The sequence below is a fragment of the Acomys russatus genome, chromosome 26 (genome assembly GCF_903995435.1).
Source record: "Acomys russatus chromosome 26, mAcoRus1.1, whole genome shotgun sequence".
In the NCBI taxonomy this organism is placed as follows: domain Eukaryota; kingdom Metazoa; phylum Chordata; class Mammalia; order Rodentia; family Muridae; genus Acomys; species Acomys russatus.
In genome coordinates, this window is record NC_067162.1 from 12,021,717 (window position 1) to 12,035,555 (window position 13,839).

Consider the following 13,839-nt stretch of genomic DNA (forward strand, 5'->3'; position numbering starts at 1 on the left):
AGGAGTCATTTGACTTCGTTTCCTGTTTTCACTGCCTTGATAACTTTCTCTTGCTGTAGCTCAGACTTCAAGCACCAAATGCGAGGGTAGAATGGGTGTCCCTGTTTCACTCTTGATTTTAGAGGAAATGCTCAATTTGTCTCCATTTAACCTAAGATTGATGAGGTATACTCCACCTATTCCAACATCTCCATGATTTTTATCATGAAGGTATGTTGAACTTCGTTGAATGCTTCTGTGGGATCAATCAAGTCTTGTTTATATGGCCCATTCCATTTATTGATTTTCTTTTGTTGAGCCAACTTTGCCTTTTGGGGATGAAACTCACTCACCTGGTCAAAATGTCACGTGTTCTTGAATTTGGTTTCCAAGTACTTTGTTGAGAAGTTCTGAATCTGTACTTAGAGACATTTATTTATAGCTTTCTTGTTGTCTTTACCTGGTTTTTGTATCAAAATAATACTGGCTTCCTAGAATGAATGTGGTAGTGTTCCTTCACTTTGCATTCTGTGGAACAAGCTAAGAATTGGCATGAGATTTTCCTTGAAAGTCTGATAGAATTCAGTGGTGATGCTGTCTAGTCCTAGGCTTTTGAGGGGAAAGTTTTGATTATAGTTTCCAATCTTGTTGCTTTATATAATGTGTCTGTGTGAGTAATTTTTATCTTCTGGCTTTAATTTTATATATTTTTATATATTAAATTTATATATTTTCTTTTGAGAAATCTCCATTGAGGCCACTAGCCTATAATGTATACATGTATAAGTAAGCAAATGTATACGTGAATATGGTGTGACATTTATTAGACAGCATAATAAGAAAAGGTAATAAAAATTGCATGTATGCATGTCCTTGCCAGAAGTCAGAAGTGGATGTCTTCTGAATTACTCTCCACATTATTTCGGAGACCATTTTTGCTATTGAATTTTGTCAGCTCCTGAGATCTGCCTCTGCCTCTCCAGTGCTGGGAAATCTGAAGTGCACTGCTGCACCTAGCTTTTGTGGGCAATAATAATTACACCCAGGTTCTCACTCTTGTGTAGCAAGCATGTTAGTGACTGAACCATCTCTCTAGACACCCCTCCCCACATGGTGGGGGGAGTCAGTGTGGATGCAAAGTCAACCTTCGGTGTCACTACTTAAGTGTCTGTCATCTGTCTTGGTTTTCAAGAGCCTTTCTCACTGGGCTCTGGAATTTGCAGAGTAGGATCGGCTGGCTGGCTAGCCTCAGGGATGTTCTGTTTCCCAGTGCTGAGATTACAAGCTCACAACAGCACACCGATCTTTTCGTGTGCGATCTAGGTCCTAAGGCCTTGTGGGAATGTTGTTTACTGATCCTGTTATGAAGCTTGTGAGCAATCTCTTTTGGGTATCTTTTTTTTTCTTCTTTAATACCGTCCAGTACCACCTTCCTAGGTAATGCACAGTGGGCTAGGCCCTTCTGCATCTATTAAAAATCAAGAGCTGCTTTCACAGACATGCCTATAGGCCAGCCGGATGTAGGCAAGTCCTCTACATGTCTCTCAGATCCCTCTAGGTTGTGTCAAGTTGGCAATTATGGGTAATCAGGACATCAGGTTTTATTTTGTTTGTTTTTAACATTATCCTTTAGTTAAATTTGAAATTTTTACTTGACAAGATGACTATTAGCTCATTAAATCAGATGCTTTTTTTTCTGAAGGAAGTATGTATAGTCATAAATAGTCTCAAATTATTGTTTTAAATGCATCTAACAGTGTTTGGTTATGAGTATTTTAATTGCTGAGTTTTGCATGCATTCAAACTTCCATCCTGATTTCTTCTAGTCTACACGAATTACTAAGTAGCATAGTGTTCCACTTCCAAACATCTCACCTTGTATGTAGGCTGGCCTAATGCAGTGGATCTCAACCTTCTGACGCTGGGACTGATAATACAGTTACTCCTGCTGTGGTGACCCCAACTCTACAATTATTTCTGTTGCTCCTCTGTAACCTTGATGTTGCTGCTGTTATGAATCATGACATAAATATCTGTGTTTTCAGATGGTCTTAGGTGGCCCCTGGGAAAGGGTCTTTCAGCCTCCAGAGGAGTCGTGGCCCACAGGCTGGGAGCCACTGGCCTAATGCATATATCAACTTTCATAAATCTATGCTAACAAAAGCCACTTGCTCTCTACATGTTGTGATCATGACCCCACATGTTGTTTAAATATTAAGAGCCTTAATACATTTTAAAAAATCTTTGGTCTATTAATTATTGAGGTGAAAATTACTGTAAATGGGATTTTTTTATTTTTATTTTGTTTTGTGTACTTTGAGGCTATAATCTTTAAAATTTTAAATTATGTTTCTCTTGTGAATTAGTGAGCCTGGATTTGTTTTTAATAAACAATATCCATTGACTTTTAGTATTTGCTGGCAGTCCTTACTTATTTGTGTGTGTGATGCATACATTCCTATGTGTACAGGTATGTTCGCCTGTGTGTTGATATAGAGGCCAGAGGTTGATGCTGTGTGTCTTCCTGTCTTTCTTTTATTTTTCAAATCAGTGTCTCTCACTAAATCTGGGGCTCACTCACCTACGGTGATTGGCTACTTGGATCTGCCTGTCCCAGTGCTTGCTCATAAAAGTACCCAGTCCTGACCAGCCGCCCTAGTGCTCACGCAGAAAGCCTTTTACCCACTGAGCCGAGTGGGTATGAACATAGTTAACCTATAAACAGGACTTATTTGCATTTTAATGTAGCACTTAGTACATTTATTATTTTTAGCCTAAAACCCCTTCGCTTTGCCTTCATTCTTAAATCAGTTCAGATATAGAAATACAGGCTACCAGCTATTATTTTCTTACTTTAAGACACCTATGTCTTTGAGTTCAATGTAAATAGCATCAGGTCAGCAAGAGGCTCAGTGGGTAAAGGAGCCTACTGTGAAGCCTGCTAACCTAAGTTTGATTCCTGGGTTCCAAGAGGGAAAATGAGAGATTTAACTCTAGAATGCTGTCTTCTGTCCTCCTCGTGTGGGCCATAGCACACATGTATTATATATAAAGTATGTGTCTTCACATATATAATAAACACATGCAATAAAAAAATGAATAAATATCCCTTTGAAGGCAATCTTTCTAAACTCAGGTTGCTTAATTTTTTCCCCCTTATCTTTGGGCTCAATCTACATATCATTTAAACAGTATTTTTTTCTTTTTCAGAGTCACTATGTTATAAATTTCACCCATTTCTTTCCTTTTTCTTTTTCTTTTTTTAATTTTTTTTTTTGAGACAGGGTCTCTCTGTGTTAGCCTAGGCTGTTCTGGACTCACTTTGTAGACCAGGTTGGCCTCAAACTCACAGTAATCCAGCTGCCTCCAAGTGCTGGCATTAAAGGCATACACCACCACGCTTGGCATCTCACCCATTAAAAAAAAAAAATCTTAAAACATTGCTATACACACCTGTTAATAAATCTTCTCAGCTCTTTGAATAACAATTCCTTTTATTATTGAAGTTTTATACAAGTAGTGCTGGTCATCTTTCTTTCTCATCTTTCTGATCATTCTTGTAGGATATAGTTCTTGGAAATCTAAAATCTAGGAGATTAAACTTCCTTTTTGTTTTGTCTGCTCTTAGCTCAAGATGGGCTATGAGCACAGGGGTTACCTAATGTGGGATCAGAGGGGACTTTTTTAAGGATGCAAGTTCTGTAGTATGTTTGGCTATTTTTGATTAATTTTTGACAAGTGCTTAAAGCTGTTGTGAGTTCAGGACTCAGCTCTTGTTAATGTTTTTGAGTTCTGATTTGTGGATTGACCAAAGGTAATTTTCTAGGTATGAAATTATAGGAGAGATCTCACTTCACCTCACCAGAGAACAAACTCCTATAACATGTTTCTTGTTTACTCTCCCATGTTAGTCACCCTCCGGTAAGGGTTCTGGTTGTATAAGGGGCCTCATGACGGTCACATGATCCCTTGCTTTATTGTTTTTTCAGAGTCAGTTAAAAACAAACTTCTGTATGTCCACTCGAGCAGTAACGGGTAACTGAAACCTCCAGAGGCATTTATAATATCAATTTTATTTTATTTTACTACAGCTGTCTGTCTTCATCAGAACCACTGGATCTATTTTGAACTTATATTTGCTTTTTGAGGAATACCTGCAAGTTTTAAAACAGTGTTTTCAAGTTATTTATTGTTTTTCACAAATATAAATCTCATTTTCATTTTTGGGGGGGTGTGAGGGCCAGGGCCTCAGTTATGTAGCCCAGGTTGGTCCTCAAACCATGATATGTTCTTCCAGCTCCTCTTTCCTTCTTTCCCTTTTTCTATGTATACATAAATATAAATTAAGTCTGATTTTAACTGTCGATATTCCTAGAATTATAAATTAAAAAGCAAAAGTCATCAGTCAATCTCAAGAGTTATTTAATGTCACCTGCTTTTTTGCATACTGTTTTGCATAACAGTGTCACATGATCAGCAGAGGGCAGCAGAGTGCTCATACAGAAGTGAGATTCAATGCTTATATTTCACATTGATATGACCAATTCTTTTAAGACACACTAACTTCTTTTCGCCTAATGTTCCTCATCAGAAAAAGGGGCATCTTCTGAAGACACTCTGTGTGTGTGTGTGTGTAGACCAGACACGGACATGGAGCATCTTCTTCTCTACCTGGTTAGTTTCTGAAAGGGTTTCTCACTGAACCTTCAACTCCCCATTTCAGCTGGACTGGCTGAGCAGCGAGCCTTCAGCCCCGCCCACCTTCCCTCCCCCTTTGTGCAGTTGCTACAGCCATGCTTTTCTGTGGGTGCTGGTGTCTGAACGCAGGTTCTCAGGCTTGCACAGCAAGCAGTCTACTCACCAAGCCACCTTCCCAGGTCCCTAAAGCACTTAAACAGAACAACAACAACAAAACCCCAAAACAGTAACAAAGAAGACCAAAGAATAAAAACGACAGCAACACAAAACCAAACCCAACAAGTGTTTGAGCGATACTTGTATTCACCAGTTAGGAAGCTATAGAATCACCCCTCACCCCCTTCCCCAAGACAGGATTTTTCTCTGTAGCCTTGGCTTTTCTGAACTTACTCTGTAGACAAGGCTGGCTTTGAACTCAGAGATCCACCTGCCTCTGCCTCCCCGAGTGCTGGGATTATAGGAGTACGCTACTCCACCAGGCTGACTCCATAGATTTTTAAAAACCATAATCTTTCAAGATTAATAATCTTAATATGGGGTTGGTAAAATGGCTCAGCAAGTAAAACGTTGCTGTGCAGTCCCACTGACCTGAATTTAACCCCTGAAACCCATGAAAGGTGGGAGGAGAAAACCAACTCCATGAAGTTGTCCTCTGACTTCCACATGTTTGCCTTCATGTGTGTACACACTTAAAAATTAAAAAAGAACTTTAACACATGTAAATATTTTCAATTATTTCTATCTCTGTTTATTTAACTACAAAAAAATTATGGTCTCAGTAGGTGCCCAATAGAGTAAATGAAATGAAAAACTTAAAGTATCAAACATTTACAGGAATTAAACAGTACACTATAGAAATCACGTCTTCTTAGGTGCTTCTCTGAAGTAAGTCAATATATCACAAACAGTACCTTAGCTTTTGGGGTAGCTTTAATTGTCCATATGCAATCAACTGCTTGGCCAGGCTTTGTTTTTTCTTCTTGTTCTACCTGGCTAGAACGTACTATTCCATCAGCTCCTGAGAGCTCAAATTGGCAATCTAGGGGGGAAAAGAGAGATATTCAAAGAAAAATAAAACTTAATAAAAAATGTCACAGGAAGAAAGAGGTAATATACTAAACCTGGAATGGGATTTAAAATACCTCCAAGGTAAGTAAAGTCTGGATCTGTAACAGAAAAGAGAAGAAAGTCATTGGTACCGAGCTTTCCAGACCTAATGTAAAGTTCTAGTTAAAGCTTTATTACATAGCAACCTAAGAGGCACCTTCATCGGTAGATACTGCTTACCATTAGTCATTAAACAGAATAATTATGGGATCAAAATGTAATGAGAATTTGTATTTTTTTATTTCAACATGAATGTTTTATGCTGTTGAAAACATTAGCTGTCGAATATAGTAGCTAGTCCACTAACACATGGATATGGATATTTATATATTACAGTGGAATACTACTTAGCCTTAAAAGGAACATATTTCCTTTGTGTTGATCTATATTAACTGTTTTCTAAAATGTCTGCTTCAATGGGTAGTGGTGATATTTTCAAAATAATATAAACATACCCAGCGCTACTCACTTATAAATAGTTCATATTTAATCACAGCCCAATTTTTAAAATATTATTCAGATGCCTCAACAATCATTTTTCAGTTAAAATATAAACCACAAATATAAGACTGTATACATAATCTGGTAAACCTATTTCATATACATGGCTTATACCAAGTAAGAGGACACTCAATTCTTATTAATACTGTCTTTAATTGAAGATACTTAACCATGGAGAAGTAAGCCATTAGTTTAATTTCAAATACAATTCAGTGGCTGTTCTTTTTAAGTTTGTTTAAAGAGTCAACTAGTGGACACCAGCTCTTTTGAAAAAAAAAAAAAATCAAAGAATTATAAACTGCACTAGAGAAAAGCTATGAGTTGTTTGGAAAATTAATCAAATTTAATATTTCTTTTTTCTTTAAAAAGTTACCTTTATTATTATTTTTATTAATTTGTTATTTTTAGATAGGATCTTTTTTTTTTGTTTTTGTTTTTTTTATTAATTTATTCTTGTTACATCTCAATGTTTATCCCATCCCTTGTATCCTCCCATTCCTCTCCCCCCCCCCCCATAGGATCTTTAATCATAGCTCTATCTGTTTTGGAGCTCACTATGTAGATCAGACTGGCCTTGAACTTTTAAGAGACCCACTTTGCTACTGACGTGCACATACACTCAATGTAATGTGTAACTGGAAAATGCCTTTAAATAACAGCAGAAAAAGTTGTGTTTTAGCCCATTATGTATCACACGTTTATTTAAAGTTTTATTTATTTATTACGTATACAATGTTGTGTTCACATGTAACACCTGCACACCAGAAGAGGACACCAGATCTCATTATAGATGGCTGTGAGCCACCATGTGGTTGCTGGGAATTGAACTCAGGACCTTGGGAAAAGCAGCCAGTGCTCTTAGCCTCTGAGCCATCTCTCTAGCCCCCACACCTTTATTGATATGAATTGGTTTTCTTAATTTAGAGATAGCAACATTCTAAACTGTTATTGTTATGGAATTCCTGTGCAACAGTAAAAAAGAAATGACACAGTCTAGAAAACTTAATATAGTCCTGGATTAGCTACTGTATAGGAAAAGCACTTAATTCCTAAGCTACTGTTGCTCAAAGTGAGTGTATTTACACATGAAATTGGCTGATTTTAAGTTAATTAATTAGGTGTGTGTGTGGAGGTCAGAGGACAAGTTGCACAAGCCAGTTCTCTCCTGCCACCTGGTGGGAAGCTGGGCATTAAATTCAGGTTGCCTGGCCTATGTGCAAATGCTTCTACCCTGTGAGCCATTTTTCCTGCCCTAAATTTGGTTGATCATTTAAAAGATATTTAAATGTTTTTCTTAATTTTGTGTATGTATGTAGGTCAGAGGTCTATTTGGGGATCTTCTTCTACGATGCTCCATTTTTTCTTTCGTTCTTTTTTTTAAAAATTAGAAACAGGATCTCTTATTGAACTTTAAGAGTCTCTTTTGGCTGGGCCAATGGGTCAGAGCCTCTACGATCCACTTGGTCTCTGCTTCTCACTGCCGGGTCACAGGGTCACAGGTATAGCCAGCACACACAGTTTTTCATTTTTAAATGGCTTTCTGAAAAACATGTTTTTATTGTCTATTTTTTTGTTTCAAGAACTCTAAATTTGGGGGCTGAAGAGATGGCTCAGTGGTTAAGCGCACTGACTGCTCTTCCAGAGGTCCTGAGTTCAATTCCCAGCAACCACATGGTGGCTCACAACCATCTATAATGTGCTCTGATGCCCTCTTCTGGCCTGCAGGCATTCATGCAGGCAGAGCACTGTATACATATAAAAAACCCCTCTAAATTTGTAAAGATGTGACTCATACATAAAATTTTGCAATAGCATTTTATAACATTAAAATAATCAATTACTTCAGTTAATATGGACAATGAACATTAAATACCTGACCAATTAAACAGATGACTTATTGTGATACAAATGACTGGTTCTCTATAGAACGGGGTACCCTGTGTGCCTCCCAGTCAGCCATCTCCCTTACCTCCACCATTTTGAGAAAAACAAGTTACTACATATTTGTTGTAATAGACTCCAAATAAAACATAGCATATTAACTATGCTTTTTGAGACAGTCTTGTCTATAGCCCAGGCTGTCCTCAAATGTGCTATCTTTCTACCTGAGCGTCCTGAGTAGCTGGGACCATACGCACGTGGCACCATCCCTAGCTATAGTAACCATTTCTTGGTGTACAGGCCAGTGGTTTTAGTACATTGACAACAGTTCTCATCATCAAAAAAGAAAAGTCTGTAACTTTCTACTTCCTATTCCCATAAATTTTCTTATTTGATGTTGAAACACGGTCCAAGAACAGAGTCACGTGAGAATTCTGAGTGCTTGTGAGGAAACTCCAAGAAAACGTGACCTCCGTTTCTTCCAAACACAGAATTGTTCTTGGGATGTGTTTTCGTGTTCTTCCTAGGTGTAACGGATAGCAGTGAGTTTACTTCAGCTGTTGTTACTCATGTACCTCTATGGAAAACATGTTTGTGCCCCGTGTGGCTTGTCCTTGTAATTGCACACCTCACTTATGTGACTCTCCCTAGCACTCAGTATAGACTGCCTGATGCTCTCAATAAAGCTGGCTCACCTCATTTTTTTAATCCACCTCATTTTTAGGTCCCACTCTCCCAGGTTCATGCCACCTAGTAGAGCAGTAAACAATCTTAGATAACAACTTCTACACTGGACTGACAGCAGTTGCCTTGTGAGTCTAAATAATTTTCCTTAGTACATATCTCAATTCATCTCAGAGCCCACACGGTAGGGAACTGATTGCTACAGTTGTCTACCAACCTCCACCCATGTACTGTCCACACATATATACAGTAAATCACACACACACACACACACACACACACACACACACACACACACACCCTCTATCACCTACCAAAGCATGGGAAAACCTGATGTTTATACAATTAAGTGAAAGGAGCAATCTGAAGAGTCAACATACTTCATGATCCTAACTGTACATGACACAGAAATGGGAAAACAAAAAAGAGCCAGCAGTTTAGGGGGAGGAAGGGATGTGTAGTGGAACACAGAAAATCATTAGGCAGTGAAACTGCTCTGTATAATAACAGTGGATATATGCTATTATTAAATTCCTATATATCAGACTCTTAATACCAAGGGTGAACTATGTTGTGAGCTAAAGACTTTGGATAATTACTATGCACCTAAGTTGGTGTACTGATACCAAATATACCACTCTTGGCAAGATGTGGACACAGGGAGTGGAGGGATATACCTGATAACTACTTTCTGCTCAAGGTTTGCTGTGACCCTAAAACTGTTATTAAAGTCTGTTAGGCAAGTTTGGCTGTTTGCAATTGTCCTTTCAGTATCAGATGGATGATAGTGATGCAAATAACTTCCATAATGCTTACTGACTCAGATACAAAGTGGTTTTAGTTTTAAGGGAAAAAAAGCTGGTAACAGAGCTTTATGCATAGCATAACCAGTTTTGTAAAAGCAGATTGAATAAAGACATCCATCTTAAGAGGTAACTACCAAATTGTTAGCAAGGATTTTAAACATGAAGTGATAAAATTATAATTAGTTTCATTTGTGTATTTTTAAATTAACAAATTTCTTCCAGGAAACAAAACAAAACAAAAAAGATTATACCCTTGCTGCACAAGGTTGTTTTTTCACTCTGTTAAGTTTGTTAGCTCCTTGGGCACAATAATATACTGATTTCTGAGTTTTCACATCAGAGTATGTGTGCTTTTCACTGGATGGGGCTTTAGAATTCTCACAGCATGTGATCAGTGTGCTCATCTACCAGGTGTGGGTAAGGCCTCCACACTGTAGGCTGACAGTGTAGTAATCCCCAGACATAGCCACACCCAAATCCCTGTGCATTTTACTTTATATGGTTATGAATTTTATTACAATACCAAATACGTCAATAAGAACTGTAAAAAGATGGACCAGCAATTAAGAGCACTTGCTGCTATTTGCAGGGAGAATTGGAGTTCTGTTCCCAGCAACCACAGGTCATCTCACAACCACCTATACCTAGCTTCAGGGACAAGATGCCCTTTTCAGGCCTCAGTGGGCACTCTGTGCATATGTATAGACAGACAGACACACACACACACACACACACACACACACACACACACACACACACACACACTAAACAAATGAATGAATAGAAGAGAAAAAGAATTTTAAGAAGAGAAAAATTGTGAAGTCAGAAGTTTAGAGCAATATGGTCTACAACAAACACAGAAATGCTGGGATAGTCTTCCAGACAATGGAAGAATTAAGGAACAGATTCTAGCTGGCTGTGATAGCACATGCCTCAGCAGAGGCAGGCAGTGTTCATGGCTAGCACTGTCTACATAGAGTTCTAGGACAGCTTAGGGCTACATACAGAGACTCTGTCTCAACCCTGCTCCCTCCCAACAAAATGTAACACATTCAGTTCCTAGAGGGAGTGATGATTTACTGGATTTTGGAATTTTTGGCCTCGAGAACTACAACAAATTTTATCTCTTTCCTTAAGTTACTAGATTTTCATTAATTAGTTAATTCAGCCCCAGGAAATGAATATAGAAGGTATTATTACTACTTTACTATTGCCAAGTCTTAGGCACAACTTTGTGCTTAAATATTATAGCTATTGGGGGTAGGGGAAAAGACTCAAACCCAGATCTAGCCCTCTCAATGCAGGTGCAGCATTAATTCTGTTGTTAAACAGTTTCTGGAGTATTTATGACTCATTAATAAGTACAATTAAAATAACATGCAAAATAAATTGTGGGAATTGTGAAAAGACAATGGATTAAATTATTTTTTAAATTATATTTATTTTGATGTTATTGGTCTTAAATGTGTGCCCAAAATTAAGAAGAAAATGTGATGTTATCTGTTAAATCACAAAATCAGAATAGTATGTGGCCAATTGTTCCCTGTTTTCAAAAATTTTTATTTGCGGCTCCTTGACTGATTTTCTTTTGACGACGACAATTTATTTGGTCTTATTCTCATTACCTTGATCAAATTATCCTTTTCTTTTAAAAACTTTTATATACGTCTGTATGAATGTATGAATGTATGAATGTATATGAGTGCTCTATGTGCCTACATGACAGAGGAAGATATCAGATCACACTATAGATGGTTATGAGGCACCATGTGGTTGCTAGAAATTGAATTCAGAACCTCTGAAGGAGCAGCCGGTGCTCTTAACTGCTGAGCCATCTCTCCAGCCTAAAGTACCCTTTTCTAACCTTAAGATTCTACAATATACTCAAATACTGAAAGGTAACTTTTTTTTTTTAAGGACACTTAATTTTTTTTTACCTGGGATGAATGAGTATTTTGCTCGAAATCCTAGTCCTTCAAGTTCTTCATCAGAACTAAATTTAATCCACATGAATCTTCCTGTTGACCTAATTAATGCAGGGCTTTTCATGCCACAGTAACGATCTATAAGAGGAGAGAAACCAAATGGCCCATCTCGAACTTCCAGGTGATCAAACCGACATTCAAATGACGGCTCTATATAATAGCGTTCGTCAAAGCTCAGCTCGATTCGTTGGCGAGGAGCAGCTATAAAGGAAGAGAAAGCAAACAGGGCAGCATGAACAAGGCACACATGTATGAATACAGACAAGGCAAGCACATTAACCACGCTAGTGCTTCACGTGTGAGTGATGTGAGCTGGTAACTATGCATGTAAAAGCCACAGTAAAAGCTCTCTCACAGGAATAATCACTCTCTGTTGTAGAACACAATAATGTTTCCCCGTGGTATTGTGCCATTTATTGAACTAGTTAAATATACTTGGTTGATTAAAATTTGGCAAAGTGAAGGCTAGTGCTTGCTTACTTTATAAAAAACAATGTGCCATATGCAGGGTATCCGATGTGACACAGAGAAAAACAAAAGAACTCAGCAGGAAAGGCCCTGTAAGGTGCGCCAGTGAACTCACATTCCTTACCAGGGAAGCTTCTCATATACTGACACACTTAATTGAACTGTATTTTAAACAATACAAATTCCCATTAAAATTCAACTATCATTTTGTTAATGTATTAAATATTTTCAAATATCTATCTTTATTTTAGTTTAATTCAAATGCATTCAAATTTTGTTCCAACTGATTTAAACAGGACACTTAGCAAATGCCCTCAGTTTCACAGAGAGGTAAAAGTTCATCCAGTAAAAGACAAGGATTTGTGAAATACCTTCCAAAATATAGATACACTCCTTGTTCGGCGGATATGAATCAGGGTAATTTGGTGAAGCAAAATGGCCTCCGTTGCTGGTTCGAACCCAAATACCGCACTGGGTTGCAGGAATGTGCTTGATTCCAATATTTTGTCCATCTTTAACAGAAATTTAAATAGCATTACAGCAAACCATAAACAGCATTCTTTTCTCCACACCCAACCCTCTAAACAATTGCCTACTCTGTTGCATATACAACTTCCTAAGAACCACTGCCAAATATATGCAGCTGAGTATAGAAGTGCAAGAAAGATTCTGTATATTCTACTTATTTTCAAAGCTTGATTAGCAGGATACGTTTGCCACAAAAGTCACCTGCCACCACGTTTGACAACCTGAGTTAGATCGTCAGAAGACATACGGTGAAAGAAGAGAACCTGCGAGCTGTCCCTGACCCCCACACACGTGCACATCTCGTGGTGAAGGTAACACAGGGCTAGTGAACCGGGAACAGGCAGGTGCAGCTAAGGGTGGAAACAGCAACTTGAAAACTGGCGGGCTGGAGAACGCAAATAAACTCAACGGCAGTCCCAGGCGCCTCCCACTTGGTTTGCTGAAGTGTCAGAGACTATGACAGGAAACAGATTTATTTTTGAGGACTCCAATCTTTGTCTAAGAATGGGTAAATCATACAGCTCAGAGGGGCCCAAACTTCAGTTCAAACCCACGGTGAGAACCATGGTAAACACAGCCTACCAACGCCTGTGGACAATTCATGATCAGCTGTGGCGCTGCTATTCAAGTCTAAGCACATAGCAGTGAGACTATAAGCACACATAAAGGACACCAGGAATCTGAAGAAAGCTTCTATTATGAAAGTGGGTTGGGACACATGGAATAAAGCAACCCTAAGTAAAGAAAGCTTATGCAAGGAAATTAAAGCAAACAAAACCCAAGTTATCAACCAACCAAACAACCCGTAACAATAGGTTTTCATGCAATTTCCTCAGAGACATTAAAGCAAATATATTCATTAAAAAAAAAAAAAAAAAGCACATTATTTTTGTTGTTTGTTTTTTGAGACAGAGTTTCTGTGTAGCCTTGGCTGTCCTAAAACTTGCTCTGTAGACCGTGCTGGCCTCCAAATCACAGAGCTCTAGCTGCCTCTGCTGGGATTATAGGCATACCCTGCCATCACCCGGCTAAGGAGCAGCTTAAAATAAAGTAAAGCAAGCAAGCAAGCAAGCAAGCTTCACCAAACAGAGAAAATGAAAAAATTAGGAAGTTTAGGGTAGAGATCAGATGCCTGTGAGATGGGTTAAGTGTTACAGGAGTGCACCAGTGCCCTTGAACTGCTTATTTGGCTGCTCTCACAC

At 38.3% G+C, this 13,839-nt stretch overlaps 1 protein-coding gene across 2 annotated transcripts in view; it reads right to left on the reverse strand.

Annotated features, from left to right (window-relative positions):
• Neto2 (neuropilin and tolloid like 2) overlaps nucleotides 1–13,839 on the reverse strand; it is a 53,665-nt gene that overhangs the window by 16,166 nt on the left and 23,660 nt on the right. Inside the window, exons 3-6 of one of the 2 annotated variants that reach the window (XM_051168904.1) lie at nucleotides 12,481–12,621; nucleotides 11,594–11,842; nucleotides 5,820–5,843; nucleotides 5,589–5,716 (exon numbers count right to left, since the gene is read on the reverse strand). In XM_051168904.1, the coding sequence (XP_051024861.1) occupies nucleotides 5,589–5,716; nucleotides 5,820–5,843; nucleotides 11,594–11,842; nucleotides 12,481–12,621 (542 nt within the window). Of the gene's footprint in view, nucleotides 1–5,588; nucleotides 5,717–5,798; nucleotides 5,844–11,593; nucleotides 11,843–12,480; nucleotides 12,622–13,839 lie in introns of both variants that reach the window. The other variant, XM_051168903.1, reaches the window with a different exon arrangement.